We start from the raw sequence: 17402 nt of genomic DNA, 5'->3' as shown, positions 1-17402 counted from the left end.
TAAAATCCTGCAGCGCACGCAAGGTCCCCCTGCTCAAGCCAGCGCATGTCCAGGCCCGTCTGAAGTTTGCCAATGACCATCTGGATGATCCAGAGGAGGAATGGGAGAAGGTCATGTGGTCTGATGAGACAAAAATAGAACTTTTTGGTCTAAACTCCACTCGCCGTGTTTGGAGGAAGAAGAAGGATGAGTACAACCCCAAGAACACCATCCCAACCGTGAAGCATAGAGTTGGAAACATCATTCTTTGGGGATGCTTTTCTGCAAAGGGGACAGGACGACTGCACCGTATTGAGGGGAGGATGGATGGGGCCATGTATTGCGAGATCTTGGCCAACAACCTCCTTCCCTCAGTAAGAGCATTGAAGATGGGTCGTGGCTGGGTCTTCCAGCATGACAACGACCCAAAACACACAGCCAGGGCAACTAAGGAGTGGCTCCGTAAGAAGCACCTCAAGGTCCTGGAGTGGCCTAGCCAGTCTCCAGACCTGAACCCAATAGAAAATCTTTGGAGGGAGCTGAAAGTCCGTATTGCCCAGCGACAGCCCCGAAACCTGAAGGATCTGGAGAAGGTCTGTATGGAGGAGTGGGCCAAAATCCCTGCTGCAGTGTGTGCAAACCTGGTCAAGACCTACAGGAAATGTATGATCTCTGTAATTGCAAACAAAGGTTTCTGTACCAAATAATAAGTTCTGCTTTTCTGATGTATCAAATACTTATGTCATGCAATAAAATGCAAATTAATTACTTATAAATCATACATGTGATTTTCTGGATTTTTGTTTTACATTCCGTCTCTCACAGTTGAAGTGTACCTATGATAAAAATTACAGACCTCTACATGCTTTGTAAGTAGGAAAACCTGCAAAATCGGCAGTGTATCAAATAGTTGTTCTCCCCACTGTATGTATGTATGTATGTATGTATGTATGTATGTATGTATGTATGTATGTATGTGTGAATAGTCTATTCAAGTTTTGTCATCCATTTACTGAGCAGTCCGTCTGTGCACCATTCCAGATAGGGGCTGCGTTGGCGTTGGGAGTTAGGGAATAGGAGTCATAGGTTCATCGTAGGGTCACACACGGGGGGAGTATTTGGGGTTTCTTGGCACCTCGGTGAAAGATTTGAGCTCGTAAGGGATCCCTGTGTCCACCTCGATGGACTTGCGGGAGAAAAGCAGCCGGATATCGTTGTGCAAGTAGATCTTCCCAGATTTGGAGCTCTGGAATCTACAGAGTCAAAAGAAAACAAAGAAGAACCATCACCGTTAATAGCGTGTAAAGCTAAACTAAGTGTAAAGCTACTAAGCTTAAGTGTAAAGCTACTAAACTAAGTGTAAAGATACTAAGCTAAGTGTAAAGCTACTAAACTAAGTGTAAGGCTACTAAGCTAAAGCTACTAAGCTAAGTGTAAAGCTACTAAACTAAGTGTAAAGATACTAAGCTAAGTGTAAGGCTACTAAGCTAAAGCTACTAAACTAAGTGTAAAGCTACTAAGCTAAGTGTAAAGATACTAAACTAAGTGTAAAGATACTAAGCTAAGTGTAAAGCTACTAAACTAAGTGTAAAGATACTAAGCTAAGTGTAAGGATACTAAGCTAAAGCTACTAAACTAAGTGTAAAGCTACTAAGCTAAGTGTAAAGATACTAAACTAAGTGTAAAGATACTAAGCTAAGTGTAAAGCTACTAAACTAAGTGTAAAGATACTAAGCTAAGTGTAAGGCTACTAAGCTAAAGCTACTAAGCTAAGTGTAAAGATACTAAGCTAAACTTTATTGAAACACTGATCAGCAAACAATCCTAAAGACATTAAGTAAATTATTACATTAGAAAATATTAGTATAGCCTGCATTTGAAATGCTGAACAATGTATCTTGGTTTCTAACAAACAAAACAAACACACAAAAAACAAACAGATGGATGGATGGGGATGGATGGACAATCCTAACAAACATATTGCACATGCCATACATACCGTACAGAAAAATACAATTTCCACAACAAACCGAACCTTAAAGGGATAATCCACCCTAACCACAAATTCCTATGATTAACAGTGTTACATAGTGTTAAATAACACTAATATGAGAAAACAATATTTGTTTTCATTTTGTCATTATTACAAGTTTGGTAGCAAAATCATTGTGGAAATCTGTTGCAGCTCAAGTCGACTACAAAACCCACAATGCAATGCTCTCCCTCCATAGCTACACACAATAATACCAAAGTCAATATTAGCATGTGAAGTAACTAGCTAGCTAGCTGTAAAAATCAGCCAAACAAACTGCATTACCAATCTCACAGAGTTCAACTTGCAGTTCCTCTCAGCTCAGAGCGAGTGCACAGTACGTTACTATGGCAACAACGGCCCTTTCCCACGTTTCCCACAGACACACAGGGCACATTGCGAGATTGCGAGTTGGTACACTGTATAGATTGAGCACATCTAAGCAAAATACTGTTTATACAGTGCCTTCGGAAAGTATTCAGACCCCTTGACTTTTTCCACATTTTGTTACGTTACAGCCTTATTCTAAAATTGATTAAATAAATAAAAATCCTCAATCTAGACACAATACCCCATAATGACAAAGCCAAAACAGGGAGAAGGGCCTTGGTCAGGGAGGTGACCAAGAACCCGACGGTCACTCTGACAGAGCTCTAGAATTCCTCTGTGGAGATGGGAGAACCTTCCAGAAGGACAACCATCTCTGCAGCACTCCACCAATCAGCCCTTTATGGTAGAGTGGCCAGACGGAAGCCACTCCTCAGTAAATGGCACATGACAGCCCGCTTGGAGTTTGCCAAAAGGCATCTGAAGGACTCTCAGACCATGAGAAACAATATTCTCTGGTCTGATGAAACCAAGATTGAACTCATTGGCCTGAATGCCAAGCATCACGTCTGGAGGAAACCTGGCACCATCCCTACTGTGAAGAATGGTGGTTGTAGCATCATGCTGTGGGGATGTTTTTCAGCAGCCGGGACTGGGAGACTAGTCAGAATCGAGTCAAAGATGAACGGAGCAAAGTACAGAGAGATCCTTGATGAAAACCTGCTCCAGAGCGCTCAGGACTTCAGACTGGGGAGAAGGTTCACCTTCCAACAGGACAACGACCCTAAGCACACAGCCAAGACAACGCAGGAGTGGCTTCGGGACAAGTCTCTGAATGTCCTTGAGTTGCCCAGCCAGAGGCCGGACTTGAACCAGATCGAACATCTCTGGAGAGACCTGAAAATAGCTGTGCAGCAATGCTCCCCATCCAACCTGACAGAGCTTGAGAGGATCTGCAGAGAAGAATGGGAGAAACCTCTCAAATTCAGGTGTGTCAAGCTTGTTGTGTCATACCCAAGAAGACTCAAGGCTGTAATCGCTGCCAAAGGTGCTTCAACAAAGTACTGAGTAAAGGGTCTGAATACTTATGTAAATGTGATATTTCATTGTTTATATTTTTTTTTATAAATTAGCAAACATTTCTAAAAATCTGTTTTTGCTTTGTCATTATGGGGTATTGTGTTTAGATTGATGAGGGAGAAAAACTATTTAAATTTTAGAATAAGGCTGTAACCTAACCAAATGTGGAAAAAGTCAAGGGGTCTGAATACTTTTCCGAAGGCACTGTACTTTCTTATGACAATATAAACAGATGGATGTGTTCTAGATAAGACAAGTATGCCCATACCATCTATTGGCTGAATTGGTGATCTGGAGTCCAGGTTGTTTTAAAAGCGTTATGAAATATGATAGTGTGTTATCTCCCATCTCCAGTGACGAGAACCATGTACAGTGCCTTCAAAAAGTATTCACACCTCTTGACTTGTTCCACATTTTGTTGTGTTACAACCTGAATTCAAAATTGATTAAATTAAGGTTTTTTTGTAACTGGCCTACACACACAATACCCTATAAGGTCAAAATAGAATAATGCTTTTCGACATTTTTACAAGTTAATTAAAAATGAAAAGCTGAAATGTATTGAGTCAATAATATTCAATCCCTTTGTTATGGCAAGTCAAATAAGTTCAGGAGTAAAAATGTGCTTAACAAGCCACATAATAAGTTGCATGGAATCACTGTGTGCGATAATAGTGTTTAACATGATTTGTTTATGACTACCTCATCTTTGTATCACACATTATCTGTAAGGTCCCTTAGTCGAGCAGGGAATTTTAAACACAGATTCAACCACAAAGACCATCAAGGTTTTCCAATGCCTGGCAAAGGGCACCTATTGGTAGATGGGTAAAAAAAAAAGCAGACATTGAATATCCCTTTGAGCATGGTGGAGTCATTAATTACACTTTGGATGGTGTATCAATACACCCAGTCACTACAAAGATACAAGCGTCCTTCCTAACTCAGTTTCCAGAAACCGCTCAGGGATTTCACCATGAGGCCAATGGTGACTTTAAATAAGTTAGAGTTTAATGGCTGTGATAGGAGAAAACTGAGGATGGATCAACAACATTGTAGTTACTCCACAATACTTAAGTAATTGACAAAGTGAAAAGAAGGAAGCCTGTCCAGAATAAAAATATTCCAAAACATGCATCCTGTTTGCAACAAGGCACTAAAGTAATACTGCAAAAAAAATTGGCAAAGCACTCTCCATATTTTCAAGCATAGTGGTGGCTGCATCATGTTATGGGTATGCTTGTAACCATTAAGGACTGGGGAGTTTTTCAGGATAAAAAAGAAATGGAATGGAGTTAAGGACAGGCAAAATCTGAGGAAAACCTGGTTCAGTCTGGGAGATGAAATCACCTTTCAGCAGGACAATGACCTAAAACACAAGGTCAAATCTACACTGGAATTGCTTACCAAGACAGTGAATGTTCCTGGGTGGCCGAGTTACAGTTTTGACTGAAATCTCCTTGAAAATCTATGGCAAGACTTGAAAATGGTTGTCTAGCAATGATCAACAACCAATTTGACAGAGCTTGAAGAATTTTCTAAAGAATAAATGGGCAAATATTGTACAATCCAGGTGTGGAAAGCTGATAGAGACTTACCCAGAAAGACTCACAGCTGTAATTGCAAAGGTGATTCTAACGTGTTGATTTAGGGGTGTGAATACTTATGTAAATTAGGTATTTCTGGATTACATTTTCAATACATTAGCAACATTTTCAAAAAATTTATTTTCACTTTGTCATTATTAGATATTGTGTGTAGTAGATGTGTGAGAGAGAAACAAATATTTAATCAATTTTGAATTCAGGCTGTAACACAACAACATGTGGAATAAGTCAAGGGGTATGAATACTTTCTAAAGGGAATGTAGCTATGAGACATTCCTACACAATTTTCTGATTTCACAGACAGACCTCTTAGAAGTTTTGTCATGGTGTAAAAATTGTTTTTTACCCACTGATAGAACACAGGCAGGTGTTCACCAAATTGACAGGAGTTTCATGATTTTTAGTTCTGGGGGTGGATTATCCCTTTAAAAACAAACAGAAAATCACCAGATAGACATACCTGAGGTGTATCAGATAGCAGAGAATCTTCCTCCTCTCTGTGGACGTGGCCCTGGGCTCTGGAGGCCCCTTCCCATCTGGCCCGGCCTCCTCCACGGGAACCAGGAAGATGCGGTGACGCAGGAAGGTCATGTGATTGACGGGCATGTCGCCAAAGTTATAGGTCACGAGGAACATCTTCACCACAGTTTTATTGGGGTTGAATAAGGTCTGGATGGAGAGAGAACAGTTTTATTGGGGTTGAATAAGGTCTGGAGGGAGAGATAACTGTTTTATTGGGGTTAAATAAGGTCTGGATGGAGAGAGAACAGTTTTATTGGGGTTAAATAAGGTCTGGAGGGAGAGATAACAGTTTTATTGGGGTTAAATAAGGTCTGGATGGAGAGAGAACAGTTTTATTGGGGTTGAATAAGGTCTGGAGGGAGAGAGAACAGTTTTATTGGGGTTAAATAAGGTCTGGAGGGAGAGATAACTGTTTTATTGGGGTTAAATAAGGTCTGGATGGAGAGAGAACAGTTTTATTGGGGTTAAATAAGGTCTGGATGGAGAGAGAACAGTTTTATTGGGGTTGAATAAGGTCTGGGGGAGAGAGAACTGTTTTATTGGGATTGAATAAGGTCTGGAGGGAGAGAACATGGAGATATTTGCCATTGTCATGCTATATCCATGCAGTCAGTGCATGCTAGTGCCAGAGAGAGAAAGAGGAGCATGAGACTAACCACTTGTATGGTCCCTGCTTTGGGTACACTGTATCCTTTCTTTCCAAGAGGTTCCAAGGAGATCACTCCCTACAACAGAGAAATGAAATTATTTAACATCATGTCACACACACACACACATGCACACACATACACACACACACTAACCAGGAAGGGTGAGGGTGCGCTGTGCTCTGAGATGTCGTAGTAAGTGACGTGTACAGGCAGAGTGGCGTGTGGAGGGCAGTAGGATCCGCTGGCACCAATCTCTGCTGTGAAGCCCTCGATACGACCCGACGGAGGGAAACGACCCTTCAGGATCGACTCCTGGAGAAGAAACCACAAGAGGGGAAAAGGGTGAAGAGGAGCAACACACAGCCACTTCCAAAACAACAAGAGGGAACACACTGAGGTCCACTGCAGCACAAGCCATGGGAGAGGTTTGCCATGGCCATGACGGATCTTATATTTCCATGTAGGAGCGTATTCAAAGCATGGAGAAGAAACCACAAGAGGGAAGAAGATCAACTGCAAAGCCCTGCTACTTCTATGGTCATGAGGAATTTGGAAAATATCTCTAAATATTTGGTAGAAACTCAAGTTCTGACAAAATACCTTCATACTTTACAAAATATTTTCACATTAAATGGTATCTCACACTTAATTGTAATTTGTCTCTTAAGGTTAGAATGTACTGTAATATGTAAATACATTTTAGGTGTCCACAAGGATAGTAAAACAAACGTGTGTGTGTGTCGTACCTCAAAGTTGCCCAGTAGTGAGCGGCTGATTGAGGAAGAGGGCCAGCCTGACCGAGCAGAGCGACACAAGGTGTCTGTTCGCCGCCCACTGCGCAGCTGTCGACTGCACACGCACACGCACACGCACACACACACACACACACACACACACCAACAAAGGAAAGTTTAGCCATGGTTAAAGTCACATAATCAAATATTATGTTTTTAAAATGACGAGTAGTAAATGAATGAATCAACTAAAGGTAGGAAGTAAACATACCTTTTCAGCCTCCTGCTGGCTCTGCTGCATTCTGACAGCCTCCTGCTGGCTCTGCTGCATTCTGATACACTCTGAAGGAGGACAAGAACAATGGACAGATGGACAGATTGAGAGAGAGAGAGATGGACAGAATGAGAGAGAGATGGACAGAATGAGAGAGAGATGGACAGATTGAGAGAGATGGACAGAATGAGAGAGAGATGGACAGATTGAGAGAGAGATGGACAGAACGAGAGAGAGATGGACAGATTTGATAATTTCTTCACAAATGCAACAGCCTACATAGTGGTTCACTCAGGAAACAACATAAAGGAACGCAGTGGAGTAATGAAGGTATACCTGCCTGTGTGTGTGTGTGTCTGTGTACCAGGACGTGTTTAACTATTATTGTGGGGACCAGAAGTCCCCACGAGAGTAGTAAACGAACAGACATTTGACCAACTGGGGACATTTTGTTAGTCCCCATGAGGTCAAATGCTATTTCTAGGGAGTTTAGGGTTAAGGTTAGAATTAGTGTTAGGGTTAGAATTACGTTAAGGGTTAGGTTTTTGGGTTAAGGTTAGGGTTAAGGTCAGGGTAAGAGTACAGGTTAGGGTTCAGGGAAAATAGGATTTTGAATGGGACTGAATAGTGTGTCCCCACAAGGTCAGCTGTACAAGACTGTATGTGTGTGTGTGTGTGTGTGTGTGTGTGTGTGTGTGTGTGTGTGTGTGTGTGTGTATGTGTCTGTGTGTACCAGTGTGTGTGTGTGTGTGTGTGTGTGTGTGTGTGTGTGTGTGTGTGTGTGTGTGTGTGTGTGTGTGTGTGTGTGTGTGTGTGTGTATGTGTCTGTGTGTACCAGTGTGTGTGTCTGCATGTAGACACTATTTACTGGGCAGAGAGTCCCGGATGCTGCTTCACACACAAACTCATTCCCCATGTCCAAACAACTGCTCATACTAGGGGGTACCCTGTCCAGACTACTGCTCATACTAGGGGGTACCCTGTCCAAACTATTGCTCATACTAGGGGGTACCCTGTCCAAACAACTGCTCATACTAGGGGGTACCCTGTCCAAACTACTGCTCATACTAGGGGATACCCTGTCCAAACTACTGCTCATACTAGGGGGTACCCTGTCCAGACTACTGCTCATACTAGGGGGTACCCTGTCCAAACTACTGCTCATACTAGGGGGTACCCTGTCCAGACTACTGCTCATACTAGGGGGTACCCTGTCCAGACTACTGCTCATACTAGGGGGTACCCTGTCCAGACTATTGCTCATACTAGGGGGTACCCTGTCCAGACTATTGCTCATACTAGGGGGTACCCAGTCCAGACTACTGCTCATACTAGGGGGTACCCTGTCCAAACTACTGCTCATACTAGGGGGTACCCTGTCCAAACTACTGCTCATACTAGGGGGTACCCTGTCCAGACTACTGCTCATACTAGGGGGTACCCTGTCCAGACTACTGCTCATACTAGGGGGTACCCTGTCCAGACTATTGCTCATACTAGGGGGTACCCTGTCCAGACTACTGCTCATACTAGGGGGTACCCTGTCCAGACTGCTGCTCATACTAGGTGGTACCCAGTCCAGACTACTGCTCATACTAGGGGGTACCCTGTCCAAACTACTGCTCATACTAGGGGGTACCCTGTCCAAACTACTGCTCATACTAGGGGGTACCCTGTCCAGACTACTGCTCATACTAGGGGGTACCCTGTCCAGACTACTGCTCATACTAGGGGGTACCCTGTCCAAACTACTGCTCATACTAGGGGGTACCCTGTCCAAACTACTGCTCATACTAGGGGGTACCCTGTCCAGACTACTGCTCATACTAGGTGGTAGCCAGTCCAGACTACTGCTCATACTAGGGGGTACCCTGTCCAAACTACTGCTCATACTAGGGGGTACCCTGTCCAGACTGCTGCTCATACTAGGTGGTACCCAGGCCAGACTACTGCTCATACTAGGGGGTACCCTGTCCAGACTACTGCTCATACTAGGGGGTACCCTGTCCAAACTACTGCTCATACTAGGGGGTACCCTGTCCAGACTACTGCTCATCCTAGGGGGTACCCTGTCCAGACTACTGCTCATACTAGGGGGTACCCTGTCCAGACTACTGCTCATACTAGGGGGTACCCTGTCCAAGCTACTGCTCATACTAGGGGGTACCCTGTCCAGACTACTGCTCATACTAGGGGGTACCCTGTCCAAACTACTGCTCATACTAGGGGGTACCCTGTCCAGACTACTGCTCATACAAGGGGGTACCCTGTCCAAACTACTGCTCATACTAGGGGGTACCCTGTCCAAACTACTGCTCATACTAGGGGGTACCCTGTCCAAACTACTGCTCATACTAGGGGGTACCCTGTCCAGACTACTGCTCATACTAGGGGGTACCCTGTCCAGACTACTGCTCATACTAGGGGGTACCCTGTCCAAACTACTGCTCATACTAGGGGGTACCCTGTCCAAACTACTGCTCATACTAGGGGGTACCCTGTCCAGACTACTGCTCATACTAGGGGGTACCCTGTCCAGACTATTGCTCATACTAGGGGGTACCCTGTCCAAACTACTGCTCATACTAGGGGGTACCCTGTCCAAACTACTGCTCATACTAGGGTGTACCCTGTCCAGACTACTGCTCATACTAGGGGTACCCTGTCCAGACTACTGCTCATACTAGGGGGTACCCTGTCCAGACTACTGCTCATACTAGGGGGTACCCTGTCCAAGCTACTGCTCATACTAGGGGGTACCCTGTCCAGACTACTGCTCATACTAGGGGGTACCCTGTCCAAACTACTGCTCATACTAGGGGGTACCCTGTCCAGACTACTGCTCATACAAGGGGGTACCCTGTCCAAACTACTGCTCATACTAGGGGGTACCCTGTCCAAACTACTGCTCATACTAGGGGGTACCCTGTCCAAACTACTGCTCATACTAGGGGGTACCCTGTCCAGACTACTGCTCATACTAGGGGGTACCCTGTCCAGACTACTGCTCATACTAGGGGGTACCCTGTCCAAACTACTGCTCATACTAGGGGGTACCCTGTCCAAACTACTGCTCATACTAGGGGGTACCCTGTCCAGACTACTGCTCATACTAGGGGGTACCCTGTCCAGACTATTGCTCATACTAGGGGGTACCCTGTCCAAACTACTGCTCATACTAGGGGGTACCCTGTCCAAACTACTGCTCATACTAGGGTGTACCCTGTCCAGACTACTGCTCATACTAGGGGTACCCTGTCCAGACTACTGCTCATACTAGGGGGTACCCTGTCCAAACTACTGCTCATACTAGGGGGTACCCTGTCCAAACTACTGCTCATACTAGGGGTTACCCTGTCCAAACTACTGCTCATACTAGGGGATACCCTGTCCAAACTACTGCTCATACTAGGGGGTACCCTGTCCAAACTACTGCTCATACTAGGGGGTACCCTGTCCAAACTACTGCTCATACTAGGGTGTACCCTGTCCAGACTACTGCTCATACTAGGGGTACCCTGTCCAGACTACTGCTCATACTAGGGGGTACCCTGTCCAAACTACTGCTCATACTAGGGGGTACCCTGTCCAGACTACTGCTCATACTAGGGGGTACCCTGTCCAGACTACTGCTCATACTAGGGGGTACCCTGTCCAAACTACTGCTCATACTAGGGGTTACCCTGTCCAAACTACTGCTCATACTAGGGGTACCCTGTCCAGACTACTGCTCATACTAGGGGGTACCCTGTCCAAACTACTGCTCATACTAGGGGGTACCCTGTCCAAACTACTGCTCATACTAGGGGTTACCCTGTCCAAACTACTGCTCATACTAGGGGATACCCTGTCCAAACTACTGCTCATACTAGGGGGTACCCTGTCCAAACTACTGCTCATACTAGGGGGTACTCTGTCCAAACTACTGCTCATACTAGGGATGTGGGTACCCAGTCCTGGCTGGCACTGACCCTTCCCAGGCTAACCCCTCTGTAGCTAGCCTCTCACTGGCTAGCCCCTCTCTAGCTAATCCCTCAGTAGCTAGCCTCTCACTGGCTAGCCCCTCTCTAGCTAATCCCTCAGTAGGTAGCCTCTCTCTAGCTAATCCCTCAGTAGCTAGCCCCTCTCTAGCTAATCCCTCAGTAGCTAGCCCCTCACTGGCTAGCCCCTCTCTAGCTATCCTCTCAGTAGCTAACCTCTCACTGGCTAGCCCCTCTCTAGCTAATCCCTCAGTAGGTAGCCTCTCTCTAGCTAATCCCTCAGTAGCTAGCCCCTCTCTAGCTAATCCCTCAGTAGCTAGCGTCTCACTGGCTAATCCCTCAGTAGCTAGCCTCTCACTGGCTAGTTCTTCTCTAGCTAATCCCTCAGTAGCTAGCCTCTCACTGGCTAGCCCCTCTCTAGCTAATCCCTCAGTAGCTAGCCCCTCTCTAGCTAATCCCTCAGTAGCTAGCCCCTCTCTAGCTAATCCCTCAGTAGCTAGCCCCTCTCTAGCTAATCCCTCAGTAGCTAGCCCCTCTCTAGCTAATCCCTCAGTAGCTAGCCCCTCTCTAGCTAATCCCTCAGTAGCTAGCCCCTCTCTAGCTAATCCCTCAGTAGCTAGCCCCTCTCTAGCTAATCCCTCAGTAGCTAGCCCCTCTCTAGCTAATCCCTCAGTAGCTAGCCTCTCACTGGCTAGTTCTTCTCTAGCTAATCCCTCAGTAGCTAGCCTCTCACTGGCTAGCCCCTCTCTAGCTAATCCCTCAGTAGCTAGCCCCTCTCTAGCTAATCCCTCAGTAGCTAGCCCCTCTCTAGCTAATCCCTCAGTAGCTAGCCCCTCTCTAGCTAATCCCTCAGTAGCTAGCCCCTCTCTAGCTAATCCCTCAGTAGCTAGCCCCTCTCTAGCTAATCCCTCAGTAGCTAGCCCCTCTCTAGCTAATCCCTCAGTAGCTAGCCCCTCTCTAGCTAATCCCTCAGTAGCTAGCCCCTCTCTAGCTAATCCCTCAGTAGCTAGCCTCTCACTGGCTAGTTCTTCTCTAGCTAATCCCTCAGTAGCTAGCCTCTCACTGGCTAGCCCCTCTCTAGCTAATCCCTCAGTAGCTAGCCCCTCTCTAGCTAATCCCTCAGTAGCTAGCCCCTCTCTAGCTAATCCCTCAGTAGCTAGCCCCTCTCTAGCTAATCCCTCAGTAGCTAACCTCTCTCTAGCTAGCCTCTCAGTAGCTAGCCCCTTTACTGGGGCTCTGTCAGCTCGGCCACCCTCTCACTCTCACTCACTGTGGCCATGTTATACGCACTACCTCGTTTCCCCTCCACCTCTCTCTCTCTGTCAGTCTCCTTCACTTCACACTTCACCTTTCACCTCTGTATCCTTCCCTCCTTCTCTCCCTCGGTCTCTCTCTCTCTCTCTAGTCTCTGTCTGTCTCTCTTGCTCTCCCAGTCTGTCTCTCTCTCTCTCTAGTCTCTCCTTGTCTGTCTGTCTCCCTCTCTCTAGCCTCTCCCTGTCCGTCTGTCTCCCTCTCTCTAGTCTCTCCCTGTCTGTCTGTCTCCCTCTCTCTAGTCTCTCCCTGTCTGTCTGTCTCCCTCTCTCTAGCCTCTCCCTGTCCGTCTCTCTACTTCTAGTCTCACAGTCTGTCTCTCTCCCTCTAGTTTCTCCCTGTCTGTCTCTCTGCCTCTCCCTGTCTGCCTCTCCCTGTCTGTCTCCCTGTCTCTCCCTGTCCGTCTCTCTACTTCTAGTCTCTCAGTCTCTCTCCCTCCCTCTCTCCCTGTCTGTCTCTCTAGTCTCTCACTGTCTCTCTCCCTATCTGCCTCTCCCTGTCCGTCGCTCTGCCTCTCCCTGTCCGTCGCTCTGCCTCTCCCTGTCCGTCTCTCTACTTCTAGTCTCTGTCTGTCTCCCTCCCTCTAGTCTCTCACTGTCTCGCTCCCTCTAGTCTCTCACTGTCTCTCTCCCTCTAGTCTCTCACTGTCTCTCTCCCTCTAGTCTCTCCCTGTCTCTCTCCCTCTAGTCTCTCCCTGTCTCTCTCCCTCTAGTCTCTCCCTGTCTCTCTCCCTCTAGTCTCTCCCTGTCTCTCTCCCTCTAGTCTCTCACTGTCTCTCTCCCTCTAGTCTCTCCCTATCTGCCTCTCCCTATCTGCCTCTCCCTATCTGCCTCTCCCTGTCTGTCTCTCTGCCTCTCCCTGTCTGTCTCTCTCCTTCCCAAATGGCACCCTATTCCCTATGTAGTACACTACTGTTGACCAGAGCCCTCTGGCTATTCAAAAGTAGTGCACGGAATAGTGAATAGGTTGCCATTTGGGACACAGCCAAAGTGTTTCTGCAAGCCAACAGGTCGGTATCTGAACGGGGGAGGCAGAAAGACCTGTGTGGTTTTGTAGGGGGGTTCTATTGGGGCAACAGTGACACAGGAAGGCAGAACACATGTAGTGCAGGGAGAACAATAGAGGTTCCCTCAATAGACTTCATTCTGGAGCCACTCGGCTGTGAAATGAGTGTTACATTAAAGGGAAGCTGCCTGCCACAATGACACGCCTGATAGCCCAAACTATGAGCAGTGTATAGTTTAGTGTGTGTGCTAGTCTGTACTCCTCACCTTGGGGTGGTCCCTGCCCTGTGCATTAGGCAGCAGGTGGTTCCAGAAGGGGGCAGCCTTGGCATCGGTGCCCCTGCAGGAGGCCAGCCCTAAGCCAGGGGCCAGCAGTGCAAGACGGCTCCTCTTAGAGGTAGAGGGGCCCTCATCCTCCGAACACGACTCCGCTGTGTCGCTAGAGGATATAAGTTTCTTCTTAGCCTGCCAGGGGCCCGAGGGGACCCCACGGAACCCGCTGGTGCTGGGGGTCTTCTCCGGGGAGGCCAGGTCGTTGGTGGAGGCGGTGGCACTGGGATGGGGTGGGGAGGACTCCTGTTCGGCCCCGCACTCTCTGCCCTCCCCGGGTTCCTGGGGGACTGTGGAGAGAAGGGAGCGGGGGGAGAGGGAGCCTGTAGGTCCGAGGGGAGGTCCAGGGGGGTTGGGTGTGTCGAAGGCTCCGAGGGCCCAATAGGAATCCTTGTCAGTGCAGGAGTTGGGCTGTCTCGATGAGGAGCCACTACTGCAGCCCTCCCCGGACCCTCCAGGATCGCCCAGGGAGCAGGCCGGAGCGTCTCCCCCAGAAGGAGGCTCCGTGCTGGGTAAGGGGCTGCGGGAGCCAGGGGGGCTGTGGGGCTCAACCATGGGGGGTGATTTGGGCGACAGCGGGGCCCACGGGTCCGGGACGGGCCTGTCGTGGTTGTGCTGGGCGGGGCGTCTGGCGGGGGTGTGGCCGGGGGAGAGGGGGGCAGGTGGGGGGGATCTAGGAGACAAGTCCCCATCTGAGTCTCTGTGATCCACCATGATGCAGGAGAATACCTGCCCCTGCCCCACAACCATCCCAACCCCTACCCCAGGTCCTGGCCCTGGCCCACACAGAACCCCTCCTTCCAGGGCGTCACCGTCTCTGTATGTGTCCCCAGCCAGGTGGGGCCATTTGTGGCTGAGCTTGGGCTCCTCCAGGCCCCTCTTGACCCCCGGCCTGGCCGTCCGCTGGGCCTGTCCCGGCTGGGCCTCACTGGTCCTGGGGGGTTCGGAGGATGAGAACCCCCCCAGCTGGGAGAAGATGGAGAGCTGGTAGACCTTCTGGAGACGCAGCTGCTCCTGACCGAAGTGCCTGGAAACACCCACCCCGACCATCACACCAGGATCGGGGCCCTGTGAGGGGGCCTCGGGAGGAGATAGGTCCCCCTCGTGGGATGGAAGCTCCACCGGAGCAAGCTCCTCCTTGCTGCCACCCGTCAGTTCTACGTGAATGTGCCTCATGGCTGGAGGTCAGAGGTTAGAGGTCAGAGCCTTAGAGTGTCTGAGAAACTTTGTGCAATTAACAGGAAGTCAAGTAGCAGGAACAGGAAGTTCTAGAAAGTGCAAGGAGGCAGAGATTGACGTTCTACAGGAAGATAGGTCCTATACTTCCTGCTGTGATGTCATCAGCACACTGTAAACCAGGAAGTAGAGACGCATAGCACCTGAGAAGAGGAAAAGGTGTGATACACTTATTACACAGCAAGACACTTATCGGGATCGCATTTTGACTAGCAAACATTAACAAACTGACTAACAACAACAACAACTCACAACCTTGTAAACTCAGCAACAAGTTATCAATGTTAAAAAGGACACACCATCATAACTAATAACTATCCCACTAATACAATGTAAATGTAAGCAAACACGCTCTCTGTCTCACCTCTGTGCCCGATGATACCCTCCTGTCCCGTCAACACCTGGTGCAACATCAGAAAGCTGTGCCCACAGACTCCTACCATGGTTACCTATCCATCACCATGGTTACGACAAGTGGCAGCTAGCACCAGTATCCCCACACAGCCACACAGGAAGGGGAGGCGCTTCAGGAGGAAGAGGAAGTGATGGAAGAGACGGATACAGGAACTACCTACCGCCTGGTGCACTGAGGTATAATAATGAACTGGAGACTGTGTCCAAGATTTCCGCCCGTTGTTTTTGAGGTAATCTACTCACGTATGCATATGCTGATTCATGGACCGTATATATCCGGGTTGTATCCGGTTTACACAGACCAACATCACATGCGCACTAGCACTCAGTGCGCATAGGGAGCCGCACCAGCAGCGACGACGTCATCACCTCATCCAAAAACATGGCAGACAATTATTTGAATAATTAAATCGATGTTTTGTGCACAAAGGGATGTGACCAAAGTATTTGAAATGTTCCAATCGGAGTTCTCTATGTGGCCGTCTATGGAAATGTTCTTTCTGGGCCGGGCACCAGTTAAACTGCAGTACCTAAGCAACACTGTAGGAGCCGTCGAAACTGTGCTTCTAGACCGGAACCCTGGCCCCTTGACCTGGAGAGAGAAAATATAGACAGACACAGAGAGACAGAGACACAGAGAGATAGAGACACAGAGACACAGAGAGACAGAGACACAGAGAGAGACAGAGAGACAGAGAGACAGAGAGACAGAGACAGAGACACACAGAGACAGAGACACAGAGAGACAGAGACACAGAGAGACAGAGAGACAGAGAGACAGAGAGACAGAGACACAGAGAGACAGAGAGACAGAGACACAGAGAGACAGAGACAGAGACAGAGAGACAGAGACACAGAGACAGAGAGACAGAGAGAGACAGACAATAAAAGACAGAATGGTGTTAGATTCTCCACTAAGAAGTGCTGGCTAAAAGTATCCTACTTTGATTGATTGATTGATAGGTTGATTGGCCTACTCACCAAGGGGGCGGGACGTCAGTGAGGCTGGAGGGTTCCGAGAGGAAGTACTGATGAACACAAACAGGAAATTACTATCCTAAAGCACCTTCTGTGATTGGCCGACGGCCAGACACACCCTCCCTTGTCATCTGGGTGCTGGGTGAGACTCAGCGACGTCATCATGACACGGTCATTCCAGAGAGAAACCCTAGAGACACAACAGAGAGAGAGAATTAGCGTAATCAATTAATAAATTAACTGATTGATCAGAGTCAACCTATCGACCATTCTATCAGGACCTTGCAGGGGCGGAACCCCTCAGTAGATCATTCAGGCCATCAGGGAATTCCTGAGAATTTTAATTAAAATTTTTATTACAGAGATTGCGAGATTAAATCAGTCAATCAGCTGAACTTTTGGACCAGAACATGCTCCCATGGACTCAAGGGAACAAGCTGCTTCCATGACAACCAGCAGCCAGCAGCCATGACAACAGGCCCTTTGTGCTCCCCCACAGAGAGAGAGAGAGAGCGAGAGAAAGATACTGTTCCAAGAAAACATCTTAGAACAAAACAAGATGGCCGCTGCAGAAGGTCAACATGACATGGGCACCAAAAATGTGAACTTGCTGGGATTCCAACACATGCAGATAAATTATATTTATATTACAGTGATTCAAAATACTACCCCCCACTGCCTCTAACATCTCCTTTTGACAGAGATAAAATGACCAGCAGATCAGTTTCAACTCCAGTAATGTTGCAACGAGCAACCGATGAACCCTCCAAGTACTATCTTAAATGGAATATGGAACACGAGCGAGTCATCATGCGACCTGACGGGAGGAGAAGAGCTGACGATGACAAGATATTTATGAACGGCTGACATATCATATATATATATAAATAGAGAGAGCTGTCGGAGCTAGAAGCACAAGCGTTTCACTACACCTGCAATAACAT

At 47.7% G+C, this 17402-nt stretch overlaps 1 protein-coding gene across 1 annotated transcript; it reads right to left on the bottom strand.

Moving 5' to 3' along the window:
- Positions 1-771: 771 nt before the first annotated feature.
- LOC311126387 (uncharacterized protein) lies at positions 772-16643 on the bottom strand. Its single transcript, XM_084200392.1, has 9 exons — positions 16462-16643; positions 15431-16072; positions 13768-15209; positions 7203-7273; positions 6944-7046; positions 6351-6509; positions 6204-6272; positions 5486-5694; positions 772-1232 (listed from the first exon to the last, which is right to left on the bottom strand). The coding sequence occupies exons 3-9, from the start codon at positions 15004-15006 to the stop codon at positions 1079-1081; spliced, it is 2004 nt and encodes a 667-aa protein (XP_084056518.1). The 5' UTR covers positions 15007-15209; positions 15431-16072; positions 16462-16643; the 3' UTR covers positions 772-1078.
- Positions 16644-17402: the final 759 nt, after the last annotated feature.

The sequence above is a fragment of the Coregonus lavaretus genome (assembly GCF_964263955.1).
Source record: "Coregonus lavaretus genome assembly, contig: HAP1_SCAFFOLD_202, whole genome shotgun sequence".
NCBI lineage: Eukaryota > Metazoa > Chordata > Actinopteri > Salmoniformes > Salmonidae > Coregonus > Coregonus lavaretus.
This window is presented reverse-complemented; position numbering and strand designations above follow the sequence as displayed.